Source organism: Rhea pennata, chromosome 16 (genome assembly GCF_028389875.1).
Source record: "Rhea pennata isolate bPtePen1 chromosome 16, bPtePen1.pri, whole genome shotgun sequence".
Taxonomy (NCBI): Eukaryota; Metazoa; Chordata; class Aves; order Rheiformes; family Rheidae; genus Rhea; species Rhea pennata.
Window position 1 is genome coordinate 3,136,698 of NC_084678.1, and position 22,394 is coordinate 3,159,091.

General features: G+C 40.6%; 1 protein-coding gene across 1 annotated transcript; it reads left to right on the forward strand.

Annotated features, from left to right (window-relative positions):
- The first annotated feature begins 2,312 nt into the window (after positions 1–2,312).
- ASIP (agouti signaling protein) lies at positions 2,313–8,683 on the forward strand. Its single transcript, XM_062589298.1, has 3 exons — positions 2,313–2,487; positions 6,747–6,808; positions 8,507–8,683. Exons 1-3 carry the CDS (start codon positions 2,313–2,315, stop codon positions 8,681–8,683), a joined length of 414 nt encoding a protein of 137 aa, XP_062445282.1.
- Positions 8,684–22,394: the final 13,711 nt, after the last annotated feature.

The window sequence follows — 22,394 nt, forward strand, 5'->3', positions numbered from 1 at the left end:
AGAAGGAGACTCCACAACCTCTCTGGGCAACCTGTGCCAGTGCTCTGTCACTCTCACAGGGGAGAGATTCCCCCTCACGTTCAGGCAGAACTTCCTGTGATTCAGTTTCTGCCCATTGCCTCTTGTCCTGTCACATGGGACAACTGAAAAGAGTTTGTCCCCGTCCCCTTGACACCCTCCCTTCAGGTACTTGTACACATTGATAAGATCCCCCCTCAGTCTTCTCTTCCCCAGGCTGGAGAGGCCCAGCTCTCACAGCCGTTCCTCAGAGGGCAGATGCTCCAGCCCGCTGATCATCTTTGTAGCCCTACGCTGGACTCTCTCCAGTAACTCCATGTCTCTCTCGTAGTGGGGAGCCCAGAACTGGACACAGTACTCGAGATGAGGCCTCCCCAAGGCAAAGTAGAGGTGCAGCATCACCTCCCTCAACCGGCTGGCAACACTCTTGCTAATGCACCCCAGGAGACCATTGGCTTTCTTAGCCACAAGGGCACATTGCTGGTTCATGGTCAACTTGTCATCCACCAGCACTCCCAGGTCCTTCTCTGCAGTGCAATAATAAATATCATTTTGGCGTGGAAGACATTTAAATAAACAGTATTTTGGGGGCATGTCTACATGGTCTCCAACATACAACTATGTGCCTGCTATGCCTATATTCTAGGAAGGCAGCACATTGATATGAAAATCATAGATATGTTAGTGTATATCCCACGCCTTCACCAAACAGTTGCTTAAAAAAAAAAAAAGCAAAGATTACAGGATGAACACGATTGTGTGCAGACTTCCAGCTCAGAGGTTGCTTCCTCCACTCCAGCTTGGAGCCGAAAGAATAAGGCCCAACTCTCTACATCTATCGGTCGCAGATACGTCCTGCACACTGAGATGCTATGAAAATAAGCAAATTTAAGTGTTAAGCAAGCCAAGATTTTTATTACATAGACTGACTATGTATTTTGAAAGAGTAGACAACTCCTATTACAAATTTTTCATCCAGTCATGCAAAGGCTGTGTCTATCCACAGCCATACCTATGAAGCAACTTGGGTCTCAAATCCCACACTACCTTTGAAACACACAAGAGAGCTTGAAATACACCCCTAGAGCTCACCCCAGGCATTTGGAATTAAAAGCTGTAATTTTGGATATCTTACAAGAGAGAATGGGTCAGTGGAGGACATACAAGAAAGTGTAATATAGACTCAATTTAGCAGCAGTTATTAGATTGAAGTCCTAATGCAGAACCTCTTCTTATAACTCCCTGGTCAACAACTTACTACAACCAGATTTACACACACAAAAAAAATGGTTTCACTCCTCTTCTTTTACTATTACTGGTAGCTTTTCACTGTCAAAAAGCTACCAATATATCCAGAGGTTGGCAGTGCCTCTGAAGGAGGGTTCCCATAACTTTGACATAACATGAAACTAATACGCATAAACTAATACAAATAAAATGAAAGGTGATCTTCAACAGAGGTAGGAATCCACAAGAAATGGAGACCAGAATGGTGCAATGCTCTGTATACCCCACACTGCTGCACTCTGAGCCATGCGGAGACTGTCCAGGGCCTGTGGCTTTCTCCCTAGGTATATGGCCAGATTCAGCAGATCTCAGGTTTCTCTATAAATATGCTCAAATCCCACTGACTTTGCTAGATCTTAAAAGTTAAGTACATACTAAACTCTAAAGCACATAAAGTGCTTTATAACACTGGGCCTTTTATGACTTGTATGAATTATGGCTATGACTCATCATGGTATTGGAGCACCACATCCAGGATATAATAAAATAAGGCTTTTCTTCATGACATACTTGTAAATGGAGAAAAGCTTTTTGTTTCCCCCCCCCCCCCCCAGGTTATGTAGAACAAATCTGAAAACAAGACTTTCTATGATTCTGTGATTTCTGGGGGTCGAGGGGGGAAGATGTGATTAAGCTGATCAAAAGCGACTGCAGAAATTCCTTTCCCTTCGGTTGTGCAATAAACAACACTGTAAAACTCAGTGGGAACAATTGGTATTTACAATTTTGGTGAAAATAAACCTTTTGAGAAAAAAATCAGTAGGAAAAAAAATAGACTGTCTAAAATAGTCATATTTGAGCTAGTATTTTCATTCTGTCATTCTGACCAGCCCTTACCAGACAGCAGCAATTCTAGATGTTCTGATATTAGAAGCAAACTGATAGAAATAAGAACTATCAAAGGTATGTCTGTGAAACTGCACAACGTGACAGTAAATCATTTTTAAGATTCATCTCCCTGCTTCTCTTCTACAAACAGATTTTGACTCATTTTGGTTTTTGTGACAATGGATTTTTTTCTCCCCAGGATGGAAAGCAAGAACCTCTTCCTAAGCTTATTACTCTGCTACAGTTTGCTCAGAGCTGCCAATTCTCACCTGGTAATTGAAGAGAAGACAGAATGCAGCCTGCCAAAGGGCAGCAAAATGAATCTCCCAGATCTCCCGCCGATCTCCATAGTAGGTTAGTAAAATCTACCAGTTGGCATCAAATTGACAAGATTTGCAGAAGTTATGGTTATAGGTTAATATGGAGTATTCCAATAGCATACTACAGCATTGCAATTTCATATAAATGCCTTAGCTACTACGCAGAAGGGCATGGCATCCAAGAATAACATTATGTCAGACCATAGTCTGGGGTAAAAAGAGAAAGAAAATACCAGAAAATTTCCTTTAGCTCTGTTGTTCTTCACTGAAGCTCTTGTCATGCCGTAAGTCTTTTTATATTCAATCGAAATGTTTCTCCATTAATGTGGGCATTAATCTTCCTTTAAAAATCTAATGCAAATAAAAAGGTGAATATAAGCATACTCTTTTAGTATCTGCTCTTGCAGCACAGAAATTGTCTGTTCTTTAAGGTATTAATATGACCTTAACTTTTCATGTATGCCAAACAATCCTAAACCAGGAGAAGAAGAGAGGCAAAAGATGGCCCAAAGTCACCTGTTCGTTCAAGACAGGACCTGCTATGCCCCTGCCATTACTGCCACTCTCTAGCCTCATTAGGGTGATGCTTAACTCTTCTCAGCATTGAAGGTTTTTTTTTTTTTTTCCTAGTGTCCATTCTAGCTTGTCCATGATAATTTAAACCAACTTTTTTCTTCAATCACCTCCTTCAAGAAGCTTTTGCCTATTTGGAGATGATTAGCTGCAGAACGTCATTCAGAACAGTGTTAAAAGTGTTAACAAGTCCAAAAATAAAGCTTCTCTCATTTAACGCCTTTCCACAAGTTTTCAAAACTTGTGCTCAAATCAGGTTGGCTTCTTGCTTTGTTTCCTTTATTTTCTCTGCTCTTTTGCTCTGCATAATGTTTCTTTAAGGAGAGACAGTAGTTTCTTAGCTCCCTTTCCCACACCTGTGTTCCAGTGAAATCTGAACCACCGAATCCCTAACTTAGCTGAAGGTTGTTCTCTTTAACTTCAAGTTCACTAAACTTGTGCAGTTCTCCCTCCTCCCAACCCATACCATTTCAGTCCTTGTGATCCTAGGGGTCTTCCACCTCACATTTCCAATACATTTTCTTAGCCCAATTAAAATGAGAGATATAAAAAAACCATTCCCTTTGGCTGATTTCTCTACCTTCTCTCAAAACCATGCACAGTATTCAACTTGGCAAACAGCCTATGTAGCGCTGTGTTCCTTAGCCAGCAGAAATCCATGGAGGCAAAAATCCCCTAATGCTGCGAGGCCTTTTAGCTTTGGAAGTTTGGGTAATGCCTCCCCAAACGCCGTCCTCCTCCTCTGCCCCAGTTTGGCTACTTGCAATAGAAACCTCCTTCCCCACCAGCACAGCTCCCATGTACCCTGCTCTTTACATACAACTTTTTTGCACACAAGCAGAAGGAGCATTTGACATATAAAACGCAAGAATAACATAAAATACATGAAAGCTCGGCACAAGAAATACTTGTCATAGTATTTCTACTTAGACCATTGTCCTAGCTAGCTATTCCAAAAAGGGAAAAATTGATGCAAAACGCACTGTAACACCGTTAACCGGCTGCACTCACTTTCTTGGGCCAAGAGGCACCTGCAAAGCTATTCCAAGGCTTTTTTTCAGGCCATTCGTTCAAACATAAGAGGCCAGTCTGATCCTCCTTTACCTTGCACCCAAAGGAAAGGTGGGGAGAGCAGAGCCTCAGAGACAGTCCTGTGCAGGACAGAAACTGGTCAGAACAGGAACAATAAATGCAAACGGGGGCAAAGCAGCTGGGGAGCCAGATGAAAGCGGGAAGAACAGGCAGAGGGACAGGGCAGCAGCTGGCCGGGGGCACAGCTAAGCTTTCCTGGATGCTCATCGTCATTCACCGGGCGTGATCCTCCAGCGAGCTGCCGCTACTCCCACTGCCTGCGGTCCCAGCAAAACCTCTGCAATGCTCAGGGATGAGCACGAAGCTACTGGTAGTAATTATTATTATGATAGTGTTATAGTAATAAGGCAAAGGGCTGACAAGCTGGTCTCTCCCATCACCACAGAAATAATTAATTTAGAATAAGTACAAAGGGAAGATTTAAGCCACCACAGCCTCTTCTTCACTCCTAACACATCTAAGCAGTTGGCTTCCCTATGATTTATCAGCTACAATTTGTTGTGCTTATATATACAACCTAATTTTGTATAAATTAACAGAAAAAAGTTCTTGTCAGCTGTCAACACTTTGTTTTAAACATTTAGAGTACAGCTTCCTTTCTCAACCACATTTCCCTATAATGAGTCCTGCTCCTTCTGGTTGTCACATAAAACAGAACTGAGGCACTAATATTTATGCCTTAATTTTTAAACGTCCCTGTAGCCTAACTAGAACAATAAAACTCATTTGCCGTTGGCTGATTACACACCTGCCAATCAGCCACAGCACTCATGGTATCGCAGGGTGACATGATTGGCCCAAACTCAATAAACCCTGAGGCTGGAATTGAATCATGTCTTAAAAGATAAGCAGAGGATTTGCTAGTGTCAACTAGAAAAACGTACAGTCACCTAGTTAACACATGCTTTTTATAACACTTCAGATCTCAGTTGTATCAACAGGTGTTGGAGGTGTGTGTTGTCAACACTTTTGCAAGCCTATATTACATTTTCCCATATTTTGGCATATGAGATTTGTAAAGAATTGGTTAATTGGTCACGTGTTGAAAGCACGGTAGGTGGAACATGAGGGATATGAGATATGAGTTGGGAGAAACCTGGTGTTTTGCCTAAACCAGAGAAACTACAGAAGAGACGATTACAGTACATATTCCCCCTAAAAAAGCATTTCTACCTTTTCCTCTCATCCGCTCACCGGGCTTCATCATCTTCTTTACCACAGTCTCTGGAATAATTAAAGCACATTTATGTCAAAGTACTCCTTAAATCTCAGTTGAACGACCTCATATCCCTTTTAGCTAAACATTATCAAAAATTTTTGTAAGCAAAGCAATGCAGCCAATCTCAACAAGTGTAGCTGTACTATAGAAAATACACGTGCTATCCCTGCAGTAGAATTCAACGGCTTACAAGCAGCTTGGTTACCACCAGAAGGTTTCAAATGACAGCAAAACTGCACCTACATAATATAGCAGGTGGAACCAGATCTAAGCTGTTAATCCTAATTAGCACAATGCCCTTTTAAACCAGATTCTTATTAAGCGATAACAACATTGCACTCCTGAAATACAGTTCATCCTCCCACTGTCTCCTGGAAACAAATTCACAACCCTAACTCTATAATGATATAAGGATAATAAATGAAAATCCTTGTAACAGCGCAGGATGGTGTATTCTTTATTCTAAAATCCTGCAAATTCTAGCAATTAAGTATTCAAAAAGATACAAGTAGTAAGTTCTGGAATAAACAAGGAGCCACCATTCCTCTGTGAGTGTATAAAAACATTTTATCCTGATCAAACATCAGTGTGCGTGTGTGTGTATACACATATATATATATATACATATATATATATGTATGTATATATGTGTGTGTGTATATATATGTAGTGTTTATTACAAACCTCACACAGAAAGAATAAAGCCACAGAAAATGCCTGAATAGGTTAGTGAGCTAGGAAATGCCTTACACTTTTATTAAAGTTTGGTTTTGATAGATGCCCACGAGTCTTAATTGTGGAGCTAACATGTAGTAATCAGTAATAATAGAGTTAACACAATAACAGAACTAATATCCCTCAAGTGATAATATAGGACGTTCACTCTAGTAGTGCTTTAACCTGAAAAAACAATAATAATACATCAGGCATAGTCTGAAATATACCTACTAAAAATTATCAAATCCAGGAATCTATTCACATATATTCCCAAACCTTTCAAGACTACAGACACATTAATGAAACACCTCTGCAAGTAACATTCTGTAAACCAGGATGGTCGGTAGAAAAGGAACAAAGAACTGAAGAATGGGCATCTTATTTCATCACTCACACCTGACCAAATAACATGTAAAAAAAAAACCCTCCTAAAATACAGATATCAGTGGTCTTCTGTGTTTTTTGCTAGCAACAACGACAACATGGGTTCAGACATACTATTTTTTAAGTGAGGCTGGCTCCTAGAGATGACCTCCTTAACTACCACTCATCCTGCCGTGGAAATACGCAGTGGTGGGGTGGCGAGGCAGGTTACCTGCCTTTTCTCGCACAAAAGGAGTATTAAGCTTCTCAGTGAAATAATGTTTGCTGTAAAATTGATTTAATATTATGTTGTGTTATTCTCTTTGAAGATCTAACTAAAAGATCCCAGAAAGTCAGCCGAAAAGAGGCAGAGAACAAGAAATCATCCAAGGTAGGTGACTGTTCAGAAAACATTGCCCGATTAGAACAGATAATTTCTATTGCTTTCCCTCAGTGCATTTATTTGACAGGTTTTCACAGCCCTCTCCATTTAAATAACTTACATACATTTTAAAGCTCTTAATAGTGTAAAAACAGACCACAGAATTGCAGAATGGTTGAGCTTGGAAGGGACCTCTGGAGATCATCTAGTCCAACCCCCCTGCTCAAGCAGGGAAAAGATGCAGAGCAGTAATGGTTGAAAGAAAACTATGTGACCTTAGATTAAGTACAGGCTACTGTTGTTCTACAGCCCTCTCTTACACAAAATAGTAGCTTAACTTAGAGCTGTTTAAAGTATTTGCAAACCTATTTAGGTATCTGCAAAATAAAGATAACATTCCCAGGCACACCATCTGGGTTAACTGTGCAAGTCTCCAGCACAGAGGCATAAACTCACTATCTGCAGGTTTTATACTGCAGAGGCAAGAAAGTGGAAGCATCCCAAGAAGTTGATATTTAGTTGAAAATGTTAACTAGCAGTTTTATTGGATCAGTAGATCAAGATTGATGAATTTTCCATTTGATGTAATGTTACTCACAGCTGTCAAACATGAACTATCACATAGGCTGGACTCTTGTATTCTAACGACTGTGAGAGAATAGAAAAAAGTATTTTCATTTTATTATTAATTAGTTATGATAGCCATTTATAGCCAGCTCAGTCATTGCTGCAGCCAGAAATATTTAGAGCACCTTCTTTTCCTTTTTAATTTGTTTTGTAGGTTAATCTTCCTTGAAACACTTCCTAAATTCATAGAAAGATTCAAGTTGGAAGGGACCTCAGGATGTCATCTAGTTCCACCTTCTGCTCAAAGCAGGAAATTCCTGCAGTCGAGCTTTATTAAAGCATTTTCTCCTAAAGCATTTAGAAACCTCAAAACAATTTGTAGCTTACAACTGAAATTTTTGAGAACAACTGAAAAATTAAAAAGAGAATACAGCATCCACAGGGCTTCAGATGCCTCGCCCAAGCCCCAGGCACATGCTGATCAAGCCAAAGTTTGTCCCCTTTCCAAATCATAGAGAGGCAACACTTCTCAGGTTGGCTAGGAGATTTTTTTCAACCCACTTACCTGTGACTGTAGTTAAAGATTCTCATGCACAGATCTGATGCACAAAGGATTACCCAGCTCCAGAAGCAGTCTGATGAGGTAGAGGATTGACAAATCACAGCCCTTCTTTATCTCAGCCTCACAGTTCATAAAACAAAGTGGATATCAACTCCATGGATTGGCAGAGGGGGTTCATTCTTTCATTTGAAAAGTTTTGGGATCCAGGAGTAATTCATTACTTTGTTTTGCCTGTAATAACATTGTCTTCTCTGAAGACTGGGTCCCTTTCATTGATAGTGCACTGTCATTCCATAAAGAGTGTTTTCCAAAGCTTTATTCACTCATGTTTCTAATTACTCAAAATACAAGGTTCATGCCATCTATCATTTCCCTTGATAGGCTGACCTCAAACCAGCACTTCCCATGTTCCAGTCCTATCATATCAACTCTATGTTGCTACTACTGTAGGTCTCACTACAAGCAACTGCCTACTGATCTCAAGCCAGAATTTCCCATGGTTCATTTTCTTTGCACCTATTTTTGTTCTAACTCATGTTGGTTTTATGGTAGTATGAATTTTCATGTCTGTCTTCCAGAAAAACATTGAACTGAAGACACCTCCAAAACCAAGGCCTACACCTGCAGCTGACTGCGTGCCAAATTTCAAAACCTGCAAACCACACTTGAATTCATGTTGCCACTACTGTGCCTTGTGCAAATGCCGAATTTTTCAGACCATCTGCCAGTGTCTGCTGTTAAACCCAAAGTGCTAAACCAAACCAGGAACACATTAAGGCTTCTGTCTTTCATTAGCTTCTCCAGTGTGTATTTCAAACTGTCTCATGTATTGCAATCAAATTAGAGCTTTGAAGCTGGTGGGTTGGATTTGCCCCTCCTAAAACTAAATGGACAACAGTTTTGGGGGTTTATTTTTTTTTTTTTTATGGGGTAATGTTACCATAAACAAGATAGTTTTTAAAGGGAGCACACAGCCAGGGAGATGGACATTGAATAAGTATTTTTGGAGAATTGATCTGCATGTAAAGAAGAATGCTGTTTTTTTCTTGAAGGGTATTATTCACCAAACTGCAATATTGTCTAATCAGAACTGAAAAACCTGCACAAACAGCACACAAATGGCCAAACTCAAATGGTACTGGTTAATCCAGTGAGAAATCAAAGCTTGAGTTTGCTCTCAAGGACATCACTGCATGAGCTCCTGACAGAACCAAAAGAGCAAGCTGAAAATGCAGGTTTCAGGGTTGACTCCGGTCTCACATATTCAGGAAAAGTTAGGACCAGCAGCTATATAGATTATTCTACCTGGAAAAAACAGACCCAGAACAGTAAGGCTATTTTGTAATTACCCCCACCTGATTATCAGTACATCCACCTCCAGGGCTTCCAGTAGTCAGGATCTCCAGGATGTATAAACTGCACATATATTCTAACCTGAATGTATCTGTGCCTCATGACTTGAGAATCAGATTTTTTTCTCAGCTACATCCATAAGAGAGGAATCCCTGGCACTTTGCCCGCTGCTGCCCTGGACATGGTTCGTGTCGTTTTATTTAAAGACCAAAAGCAGGAACACATACCCAGGACTTAAGAGGAAGAAGGGAAGTAGCAAAAAATAAATGTGTAGCCCACATGTACAATTTGAAGAAAATTGTTACAAGCAATCAATCTTTCTTTGAGTCCATATGTATATTCTCCCTATGGCCAATTCCCAGCATCTACCCTAAACATGCATTTGGCTGGCAAACTTCATGCAAGCAGTAACTGCAGAAAAAATAACTGAATGCTGCATCAGTCCTTGAAGGGTCAGAAATAGCTCTGCATTTAGGGAAGGTATGGACTAAAATCTAGGCAGCAGCATGCAAGTGTCTAGAACAAAGATTTTTCTCTTTGTCCTGAAGATCCAGTCTTGAGTAATCATTGATGGCATAGTTGGAAATCCCTCCTTTGCCAGACTACAAGGAGAGATGTGATAGATCATAGGAGAAGAGAGAAGCCGACCTAGAAGCTGTCTCCAACACTGAATACTTCATCTGCCAAACAGGAGTTCTGTTGGTTTTCTCTCTCTCTCCACTCCATTAGTCATCTTTCTTCTGTGGTTCTTTCTCAATTTTAGTCTTTTCCCTTCCTCCCACGGTTAATTGACAGCCACTAGGAGAGTCACCTGCACTCCCAGTTTTTAATCCATATCTTCCTGCGTTCACTCTGCCTGCTAAATGACTGTACCAGTGTCCCTGCCAATGCCTTTTTGTTTTCACAATCGTATTTCTAATTACGAATTTCTGATCACAATCCTGAATTTTCTAATGCTCTGTATAAGTCTAATCAGGAGAACATTTCTTTACTGATTTATTTCTAAACACAGCTAAGGGCTACAAAATGTTCCAGGTAGGCAAAGACAACATAGATGATACAAATACTGTGTAAAGCACCTCAAATTATATGTACTCTTTCTTTCTCTGATGGCTTTACAAAGACCAGAGATCAAAGCACAAGTCAGATGTAAAAAGTTGACACAGAGATTCACCTGAGGAAGCCTAAACAATGACAGCATGTCATTGCACTCATCTTTTTATAAAATGTATCAGCTGCCATACATGATGCAAGCTTGGATTCTTTTAAATGTACATAGCTATTTCTTTTACTCTGAAATCCTGGCTCAGGAACCTATAAGCCATTCAGTTATGATAAAAAAGAAGAGGAACAGGGGAAGAATGATGCACATTATGATGGTCCCATGGAACAGAATTTAGCACCTTCCTCTTTAACCAAGGAAAGCTGCAAGTTCCTGTCAAGGTATTTCAAAATAATATTTCCAAAGACTATGAGAAAGTGTCCTTGGCTGATGTTAAAGTCATCATTAATGAGCACATACCAACTTATAAAGTGGAAATGAAATTGTTTTCTCATCAGAATGGTGAGAGAGCCAGGAAAAAATGTATTTTAGAGGGGGGCAGGAGGACAGGAAAAGAAAGGAAGCAGAGCTAGAACTCAAAGACAACAGCTCAGGTGCCAGTGTCTACGCGGCAGCTCCCACGCCAGCGGGTGGCTGCCGGCTAAGGAAACGGGAAGTGCTGGCAGCCACAACACGGGGCTTGGGACACGGCAGCCAAACTTGAGAGGTACCGGGCGGTGAGTTTGCACAACGAAAGGAAAGGAAAGATGCTTTCCTATGAGAATGAGGGGATTTTTTTTAAGTAGATACTTTTTTTTTTATAGCATTTATACATAGTGCTTTTGGATAAATTTGATTGTAAGCCTTTTTTGTAACTGAAACTGATGTGAAAGGTTATGTTTTCTTTGCCACTCATCTACCACAACAAAGAATATATAGAATCAAGTACTCTGAAATTGTTATTAACTTTAGTGACTTTACTCTTCCAGCTATAGATCACATTGCATGAGGTATTGATAGGATACAGAAATCAGTAAATCATGTACACCTACTCTTTGTTTCCTGTATTCAGTTTGAACAGGTATTTACGTTAGTTTGTTGTAAGAGTTCCCTAGGGGACCTATCTGAACTGTCACCAGCACACAGATGATAAAATATACTCATGGCAAAGATAGAGGGTCTAATTCTCAGTTGCCACAAGTCAAAATGTCTTCACTGAGATCTTTTCTGGGTCCAAGCACAGTGGCAGGCCCAGCAATGCTCCAATACACAGTCTCATTCTGCTGCATCTACTCTGATTAAAGCTGAGTAGAATTCAGTACAAATAAATCACTGTTAGCTTTTCTAAATATCTTGTGTGAATTTAAAACAGATACTGTATTTTCCAAAGTCCTGATCTGATTGCTTATCTTCAAACTCAAAGACCATAAAATCCAAATTTACCCTAATAAAAAACAAACTGGTAGAATTAACACCTTAATGACTAAAGCAGCTTCAAACACCTCACAGTCTCCCAGGCTAATGTTTGAAACCATCTGGAAGACCCACAAAGGAAAAAAAATAACTTTTCCTCCACCCTAACCCTAACCCTGTCAGTCTTTAGGATCGTCTCACAGAAGGAATAATTTGATGGAAGGCAGAACAACTCTTTCCAAGCTCCACAAATGAGTCAACAGTGTTTGTGACACTGTTTTGTCTAAGGTTGCTGAAAGATTTAAAAGTCCCTCTGAGACACAGAGATAGGGCCAACTTCACAATGAAATGAATAAAAGTGAACAGACAGAAACTCATACGAACAAATTCAAGAGCCAAGGAAGAACTTGTATACACCATGCCCAAAGCTGGTTCTGAGGGAGCTCTAATTTATGGTGCAAAAATTAAGTCTTATTTCTACAGAGAACATGCTCCTTAGAGCACTGGTGAACACATTGTTCATGGGACAGTACAGTCTTGGGGTCACTTTATATACAGGTGTTGATATTAAATAATATCTAAAGACAGTGCAAAAAATATCCCGTCATGAGATTTTTAATCAAACCGTTTTAAGCTGAATTAGACCATTCCATGGCCAGAAATGATTTTATAACATGTTAAATAGACCAATACAGCACTTGTTCATATCCAATGTCTTATTTAACTCAAAGAGATGATTTGCATGAGCAAATACTAATCAACATGACTCAGAGTTGCAGAATCAAGGCTAAAAATCATTTAAAAAATCCCCTAACATAAGCACATGAGCACTTGCTATTTCTTTCTGCCTACATCTAAGCTTTGAACTGTAGCCCTACTGGACAGCCTTTTCCACATAATGATCTCCAAGATCAAATCCTCAATCTGAGGAGAAAAGGCATGGAATGGTCTGCTACAGTTACTGCATTTCAAAATCCCATTTGCTATTGTAATATCTGGAGAAGACCTGTCACAAAGACTTATTTTCAAGAACTGGAAGTGCATAACAAACAGCTACATATTTCCAAACAAAAACTTAATCTTAGATTTTTATTCAGTAGTTCATTTAAAATTTTGACAGAGGTAATTGAATCTTGGCAAGTTATTTCTCTTACAGAGAATACAAATTAGAGGCATGGTCTATTACTAAGATTTCAGTCTTAAACTTGCTGAGGTTCCAAAAGTATTCCTTAATCTTATCTAAAGAATGTTTAAAAAGAGAAGTGAAAATGAAATCCACTTCTTTGGCAGCCACCCAAGACAAGTTATTCAGTAGAAAGCACAGGTACTCCTGGCGTTACTGCTCTCTTGTCTACTATCTCTCCATTGACAGAGGTGTGCAAAAACATCATCCTCTGCGATATTAGTGAGATTAAACAAATTTGTGTCCCATAAAAGAAGAATTTATTTAGAATCCTAGAGTAATTTGCATAGGAAGGGACCCTTGGAGGCCTCTAGTCCAACCCCCCTGCTCAAACCAGGACCAGCTTAGATAAGATTAGCCCTGTCCCATTTAGATTTAAATACCTCCAAAGATGGAGGACTCAGCTTCTCTGTGCCCCTGGTCCAGTGTTTGACCGCCTTAATGGTAACATTTTTTTTCTTTATATTTAATTGGAATTTCCCTTGCTCAGCTTGTGCCTATTGCCTCTTCTTCTATCCTTGTACATTTACTCTGTCTTTTCTACGCTCTTCCATCAGACTGTTGCAAACAGCAGTAAGGGCCCTTTTCACCTTTCTCTTCTGCAGGCTGAACAGCTCTCTCAGCCTCTCCTCCTACATTTTGTATCTGTCTTGTACAACGGAGCCCTGGACTGGACCCAGCACTGTAGAAGGGGTCTTAGCAGTACTCAAAGGAAGGGAAGGATCCCTTGCCTTACCCTGCTGGCCGCACTCCAGATCATGCAGCCTGGGATGCAGTCATCATTCTTTGGCAAAGGGGCACACTGCAGACTCCTGTAACTTGCCGTCCATCAGGACCCATGCCTTTTCTTTGCAAAGCTGCTTTCTAGGCAATCACCCTCAGCATGTCCTGATACAGGGATTTATTCCCTCCCAGGGGCAGGTCTGTGCATTTGCTTTCATTGAACTTCCTGAATTTCCCACCAGCCCATCTATCCAGCCTGTCAGAGTCACTCTGAATAGCAGCCAGGTCCTCAAACATATCAGCCACTCACCTAAAGGAAACTGAATTATCTCACATTTACAATAATCTGGAAAAGAAGAATGGGATGGGAACCACAATTCAGAAAACATGCAATAACTTGATCATTACCTGAGCCCTGGCAGAGGACTAGCTCCCTCAAAGCTCCTGCAGGTTCCAGTAAGTAAAATGCTGCCCCCTACCTTGGATTTAGGATTAGCTTTGTGCACAATGCATTCAAACAACCTCACCTTTTAGTTATAAAGTCAGGAATTATCTCAGAAAGGCTTCCACAGCTAAAGCAGAAGTTGCAAATTTTGTGTCAGATGAGACAAACTCCCACATCACATTTGATAGGCACTCAGCCAGAGTCAATGAGTTTGTGAAGTCTCCTAGCCTGCCAGAACTTCATGACTTAGCTATAGCAACACAACCAGGGGGTATTAAAGATGGGCCCACACGTGGAGGCAGTGCTGAATCTCGACTGATCTCCACTCTATGTTGTCTTAATTTTCATTTCATTCATATCCAATCTCTACTAGATATTTTTTAATGGCATCAACAGTGCCAGTCAATAGAGATAAAGCACAAAGCTTTGGGACACAATGAAGCCACAACATGTATTTCCTCACCAAGCTTCTTAGCAGTTCCTCAAGGCAGTCAAATAGGAGAGAGAGAAAAAAAATCCTGTAGTTGTTCATAGAAGTTAGACACAGCTAGCTACTGGAACTGTTGTAAAATCCCTGAACTTCAGTGACGGCACTATTCACAGCAGAAGTTCCCTAATCCAGCAAACTAGAGAAAGGCACTTTTCCTGTATTTCAGTTATTTTTGTAATCACTGTTACTGTTCTATAAGTAGCAGTACTGGTATCATGCTTAATGCCATATGTGAACACAACAAAAAGCACCTGCTCCAAAGAGCTCGAGGTTAGGGGCTCTGAGATGTCCTGCTGATAACTCCTCTAAAATACCGAACACTCCCAATTTCTATAGATTCAACAAGATGTTGAGGATCCAGGAGTGAGCACAAGCTCATGGCACTCAATTCTTAATTAGTTATTTCCAGCATATTAAACAATAACAATAGTGATAGAAATTTTATATTTCAAGAAGATTTGGTGGAATTTTCTTCCCTTTCCCCAGCAAACTACCCTGATCCAAGGGGCAAGACAGTCAAATGACAGTCCTGCACATGGGGCCTGTTTAGGGTTTCCTATCATTTGATTCTCCAGAATCAAAAAGGGTATTTTCTGCTCCTTCCACAGTTACATTTGAATAACTTAAGAGGGATATGAAAAATCAACTGCTGTACTTTTATTTTTCTGATGAATATTCACAAAAGGAGCAGTTCTGCAACATAAATGTGTCTTTTTAGGGTATCAGAGATGCTCCTACAAGACTGGGAGATGTGACACAGGACTTCCAGGAGACTGTGCTCATCTGGAGCAGCAGCAGAAGCGTTTGAGATATGCACTAGACTGTCTAAAACAGCAATTAATCACTCTCAAAACACCTTCCTTAAATTTGTGAGGTCTGCAGATTTCTTTTTGAGGTAATCCAGAGATTTTATTGGCAAAGTGCTCAGATAATTTGTACATGACCAACATATGGCTAAGTCCCTCTCCCACCACTCCCAGAAGAAGAATGGGAGGCTTTGGTCATTTCTGCAAGATTTCTCAATTAAATGAGTAATATTACAATTGCTGCATGACATATGCACAAATATTTCCATCCAGGAAATCCTCTGAGATGATGAAATCCTAGCTTGAAATATGGGAACTCTAAAATGGCTGTAATAGTGGCATAGCACAATTCACACATGGCATTCATTTATACAGATAAAGGCAGGAAAAGACAAAAATATACACTTCCTAATGATCCCATTCAGGCCCCTTTACATCATCAGAAATCTTCTATCAACTTTGATAAACTTTGGGTCTTACCTTCATTACTCATACTCTGCCATCAGGTGGGATTAGTTAGTAGCAATGTTCTTCCAATGCTCTTGCTATTTTGGGCAGTTTTCTCAGGCAAAATGTCGTTCATGATCTCATACAGCCTTTCTTTCACTCAACCCAGCTGCCTCAACCAGATAAACAGTACTATACAAATTTTAACAGTAAAAGCTAGAAAATAGAGGCTCATTTTCCTTACGCTCCATTAGAAATGTGTGCACCATTTAAAAGTATTTATATGTGTGTGTGTGTATACGCACACACACACAGACTTATTAATGGCTAATGGAAAGAATATTTGAAGCCTATAGGTGAAAGACAAATTCCTTGAGTCTTCAAGGATGGAAATGGGAGCAAATGTATTTAAAAGATTTCAACAGTAGAGGTTCTTCACTCTAAATAGCCTCAGAAATATCTGGCAGAGCCAGACAGCTTTAAGCTAGAAGGCGTTAATATTTAAAAGATCTCTTTGCTATAAAACTGTCGTTCAATTTGTAATAATAAATTCTCCATTTGGGAAGCAAACATTTACAGCACTAAGTGAGCATACCAGATGGTTTACGTGCCTTCATTCTCTTCAACTTCTTCATAGCATCTCTCTATCACCACCGCTCTCTTCTAAGCTAGGTGTTTGGTCAGAGATGTCATTCTTCATCTACAAAATGAGACCTCAGGGAGCAGGTTAGGTACTATCTCAGGCAACGGCTTTCATGGCCAAAAAGAGCAAGAAGAGTTTGTATCCAGTCATTAAAAAATATACAGATAGGAAGCAGTTTTGGACGGGAGGAAGAGTAGATGCTTGTTTTGAGCAGAAATCAAGTTAACAATGCAAAGCAGATACCACCAATAATCTCAGGCTCAAAACAGGTTCTGAGTGTCAGCCTGATTACTAAATATTTTAAAGTGCTTCCAGCATTTGCAGTATTGCAACTAAGATGTTGTCCACTTTACTTCTAAAATATTGCTCTCCTGTTAGGGAAAGAAACCACGTGCCTGTGAATGTATACCTGTTTAATGCTCCCTTGTGGAAGTAAGAGTGCTACAGAAAAACAACAGGTTTGTTAAGAATTGTCTCGAGACTCTACAGAATGCAACAGAAAGTAAAAACTTTGCAATGGACTTTCTAAGTATCCTAAAGATTTTAATTGTTACTGCAGAATTTCGTGGAATTTGACAGACAAACAGAATGAATGTCAAACTCCATCCAGTTCAAAAGGTTGCTGCATAATTTTAACGGATGCTTTGGTTCCATCCTATTAACTTCTGGAAGTACTTTTCCACAGGCCTCTTCCCCCCCCCCCTTTTTTTAATAGCTTGGCCTGCAAACCATGAGCACTCATGCTGGGTTAGTGAATACAAAAAACAGCAAAAATACCTAATTGCACTTGAAGCTCATTACAGCTATGCAAAGTTATCCAGCAGCAAACACTGCTGCTGCTAAAACTACACAGGCATTACAGTGTACATTCACTACATTTGGTTTATCTTAACAATAAAGTCCCCCTATAAATCCACAATTTGCTTTTGAGAAACATCAGATCATCTTCAAGAACTACTGCTATGAAAACAGGGCCAGTCATTAATCACTCAGTCAACAGAAGAGCCTCCATTTATGTATTCTTTGACCTCAGCTAGTGCTGATCTGCATTTCCTAAGGCCATCTGTACTCCTCCATCAATCTCCATTTCACAAAACATCTAGCCATGCAAAAAAAGAAAAGAGCACAACCCTACAAGACTAAACTGCAAATTAGTTTCTTTTTTAAAAATCATGGAGACTAATGTATTTGGTTGAGAAATATAGACAAAAAACAATGATGGCCTGTGTTCTCCCACAGCTTCTCACTCAGTGGTGGAAGAAGGAACAGGGGAAAGAGCTGCAATATTTAAAAGAGGCAACAGTATTTTCACTGATAACAATGAGCTAGACATTAACATTAAAAATGAATCTGAAAGACATTTGAGGACCTAAAGTGTGGGATCATCACTCTTCCAAGCAAAACCACCAGCTTCTTTTTACCCTTGGGTTCAACGGCACAGAACCAGGCAGACAAACCCCAAGCTGAGCACTCTGCAGGGAGCAGGCTGCCCGAGAAGATGATGCTTCTTACCGTCCCAAGTCAACGTCAGCGCTCTCAACTACAGTGCCCAGAACGTAGCGTGCTAGTGGAAACCTCTGAAGACCTCGTTAAACAACAAATTGGACAGCGTGTAATAACAAGAACTGCTCCCACCACAGCAACTATGCCTATTCCAGCATTACTTAGTTACTGTTTTTTTTCTAATTACTTAAAAATTGCTAAATAAATGCCAAGAATGTCTGAGTTTGGGGAACAACTGGTAACTGCATTGGACTTCTGCATTTCCCAAATCTCAGCTGGTGGCTGGTTTATTTATTATTTTGCCATTTGTTAATTTGGATCAATCCCTATTTCAAAAAAGAAAAAAAAAAGAAAAAAAAGAAAAAAAAAGCAGCACGCTCTCTTTAACGTCTGAATTTAGCTTTAGATCCTAATCCTTGTGCTCTCCACATCCCTCTTGTATACCATGCACACGTATCAAACCGGACCTCACTTGTGCGGTTGGGAAATCTCCCTTGTCCTTCTATTTTCGCTTTGCAAAATGAGCCTGCAAACAAGGCTGGGGCTGGTACGCCGGGAAGCGGGGCTGCTCTCACAGTTACCACGTTTGGTCAGCCCCGCCGAGGACGTCCGCCCGGCAGAAGCACCGCAGAGTCAAGCGGTGCTGCGCGCTGCCCTGCCGCAGCTTCCTCGCCGCACCTTTCACAACGGCAACGTGCCCCCGCACGCAGCTACACGAACCTTGCTGCTTGCACATACACCAGACCTGTCGAGTTTCGCAAACGGAGCACGAAACTCGCCTTTGTTCCCACTTCACGCTCCCATCCCTGCCCACGCCAGGGTCTCCCTACCACCAATTTGCAATACGGCGCAGTAATCTCTCCCCCTTCCTTTTTTTTCCCCCCTCCTGTGCCAGTCAGATCCAGATAGTTTGTGGCTCACGTTTCACATCAACTGTGACATCTGCTGTGCAGAGTTTAAAAAAAAAAAAAAAAAAAAAAAAAAAAAAAAAAAGAAAAAGAAAGAAAGAAAGAAAAAGAGGAGGAAAGCTGTAGTCCATCACTGTCACACAACTCAGTGTGCTAGATGCAGGCTGCCGCACAAACTGATGCACGGGGTTTGAGCACCGGCAAGGGGGAGCTTGTGAGCCTCAGGACGGACGGAAGCTGGCCTCTCTTTGCTGTCGCTGCCCTCATTCATTTGCTCTAGCTAAAACCATTGCAGGGGAACCAGGAGCCATAGCGGAATCAAAATACACTATATATTCAGGGAACCAAAACACTTCAGGCCAGACTGAATAGTGAATTCACAGTAAAAATAAACAAGCAAACCTAGAAAGCTGTTAAAAGAAAGTTGCAAATAATTTAGTACACCTCCTAGTGACAACAGATGTGCTCTTGCCAATAAAAAGCAAGCAAGTAAGCAACGAGGCTGTGTGATTTCCTTTACTATGCATCAGACACCTGTTGAGAAACTAGCAGGGAGTCAGGACATGAAATAATAATAATAATTGAATAATAATTTTTTTTAAAGGAAACCAGCTGCTCCTCCAAAGGTCATGTTTCAAAGTCTTCCATCATTCTGGAAAGCTTCTGAAACAGAAATGAAATCTGCATATTTTGCTGTAAAGGTTATTCAAAACTGTCCCTGAGGAAGAGTTCCAAAAGAAATCAAGGTCACATTTCAGTTTGGCCAAAGTATAGATGACAGGCACATCATAGCAAGAAAGGACAAGATGCCCTGAAGAAACAGAGGCTGCTAAGCTGTACCTGAAAAAGGCCAGTACACAGCAGACTAACAGAATTATCAAATACCACCTTGCCTTAAGAAACAAGCCTGAGCACTGCTGATTCACAAATGATACTACTGACAGGTACCAGCTGTGCTCGTTCTTCTAGAGGCAGAACTAAACCAGAATTGCACTGTGGGGTGTGGGAAAGATGAAGAAAAATTTTATTAGGTTTTTATCTAGTCTTGTTCAATCAACAAAGTTGAAAGTCTAGCAGAATTAAAATATAATTTTTTTATATATAAAACTTATCAACTCATGTTCCAAGCGAAATTCCCATATTGTTAACTTGCAGAAACCAATGTATTATATATATGTACATATATATGTATTTTTTTTCAGCAGCAAAGCAGAATTGGTTAAGATTTTTCATATGATCTGTGAAAATCATGAAGTCACTAGTTCCCTTCCCTCTTGCAGGAATGCTTTAGCATACTGGCACAGCTGCTTTGCAAAATTTGATAGAACATTTCAGAGTTGGTCAAGCTGCTGGTGCCTTGACACTTCCCTGACTTGTCTCTGTAATCTCAGTTTCATCTGCTTTAAACTGCTGGTGTTTGAACAGCAGCTAATCAACAGCAGCTTGGTTTGGGCTTTCCAGGCATAATTTTGCATACAGAATCTCTCACTAGTAATATTTTCTGAAACTCAGGAACTGTAGTCCCTGAGCCTAGTACTGACCAAACTCCTCTAGAGCTCCAACAACCAGGAAACACAAAACAGCAAGTCTTTCCATTAACACAAACAGGCCACTGGTTGCTGGCCCCCATTCAAAAACCCTCTGATAGACTTCTCCTGAAAAACATTGGAGATGACAAAGCACACTGCTACCATAACGTGCTACACATTGACCACCTAATGGAATATGTATTTCAGGTAAATTCATTGTGACAGCTAGTTGTTTCATATTTACCTCCTGTGAGACTGTAATTCTTTGAGATTTGTCAAAAGTTTCTGTGTAAGCATCAGAGGACAAACCAACACAGACAATATCATAGTGGGCACCTAATAAAGATCACCTGATCAAGAAGAGGAAGTAGCTGAAGACTTCTTTGGTAGCTGAAAGCCTCTGGATCAGAAACATCAGCACCCCTGGGGGCACTTAAACCACCCTGATACCTGCTGGAAGCACAATAAGGTTGGACGCAATCATTTTAGGAATTTATAGAGGGTACGAACGACACTCTCAACACAGGCCGTTGATGAACCAACCAGGTGAGGTGCTCTGCTGGACCTGAAAGAACTGGTCAAAGATGCAAAGAGCAGCCTTGCCTTGCCTGCAGAGACCAAACTGTGAAGTTTAAGGTTCTTGAATGCCCATGCACCAAACAAGCCCGACTGCATCTGTGCTGTATCAACAAAAGTGCAGCCAGCAGGTCAAGAGAAGGGATTCTTTCCTATTTGATACCTTTAAGGCATTTGCATCCAGTTTTGACTCCCCAGTACAAAGAATATATTGACATAGATGGTCGGAGGGCTACAGCATAGGATGCACAATGAGAGGCTGAGACCCAAGCTTGTTCAGCTTGGAAAAGGATGATAGGAGATTTATTGCTGCCTATAACTACCTAATGGCAGCGCGCAGAGAATATGGAGCTAGACTCTCCTCAGACGTGCACAGAAATAAAACAAGAGGCAACAAGCACAAGCTACAACACAGGCAATTCAGTTAGATGCAAGGAAAAACATTTTCACCTTGAGGGTGGTCAAATATTGAGAAAAAGGCCCAAGGAGGTTGTGCAATCTCTTACCTCTGGAGATACCCAAAATTCAGCTGGACAAGCTGATTGAAACTCAATATAATTGGCCATCACTTGAACCAAGATGTGGATCACAGACCTCCAAATAACCCTTCCTAGTTAAATTATTCTATGAAACCATGATCCAGAGGAGTGATCAAGTCAAATAGAATTACAACCCTGAACTTGAATAACAGTTGAACTGAGGAATGTGAAGAGCAACAAGAGTCTCTATAAGCACATCAGCAGCAAAAGGAAGGCTACAGAAAATGTAAACCCTCTGGCTCGATGAGGCAAGGGACCTAGCACTAAAATACATAAAAAAGGCTAAGGTACTCAGTGTCTTTCCTTGGTTTTCACTGGTCAGGTCTGGCCTCTGGCTTCCCAGGTTCTTGAGCCTGGAGGCAGAGTCTGTGGAAACACAGCACTACCCAGTGCATAAGATACAGTTGGGGGGTACTTAAACCACTCAAACATATCCTTGGAACTAGACAAAAATGTAGGCCTGGGTGCTAAGGGAGCTGGCAGATGTCATTGCAAGGCTATCATCCATCTTCTTTGAAAGACATGCCTGCTGTCTGCGGAAAAGGTAAATATCTTATCTGGATACTATTCTGTGACAAGAAGCAATGTACCCAAGTCACAAGATGGGAAATTCCAATTAGTTATTGGGTTGGAGCAGGATCATTCACCATGGGGACACTTGAACATTGCAACCAGGGCCCAGAGAAACAGTAATGAAATCTGTCCCTGACAATCAAAATCCAACACCTGCTTTAAGCAGGAAAGGTTGGACTATATAAACTCAAGTCCCTTATCCTATGACTATGAAACATGATACACAACTTGTAATGTACCCATAAGCAAATAACATTGGTCAGCACCCAGTCATTGTGTTTCCATTGCATCTG

Bases quoted from the DNA above. Each gene is read 5' to 3' on its own strand.
- ASIP (XM_062589298.1), top strand. From the start codon at position 2,313: ATGGATTTTTTTCTCCCCAGGATGGAAAGCAAGAACCTCTTCCTAAGC. The intron at 2,488-6,746 runs GTTAGTAAAATC...TTCTCTTTGAAG, and splicing joins CCCGCCGATCTCCATAGTAG to ATCTAACTAAAAGATCCCAG. The intron at 6,809-8,506 runs GTAGGTGACTGT...TCTGTCTTCCAG, and splicing joins AGAACAAGAAATCATCCAAG to AAAAACATTGAACTGAAGAC.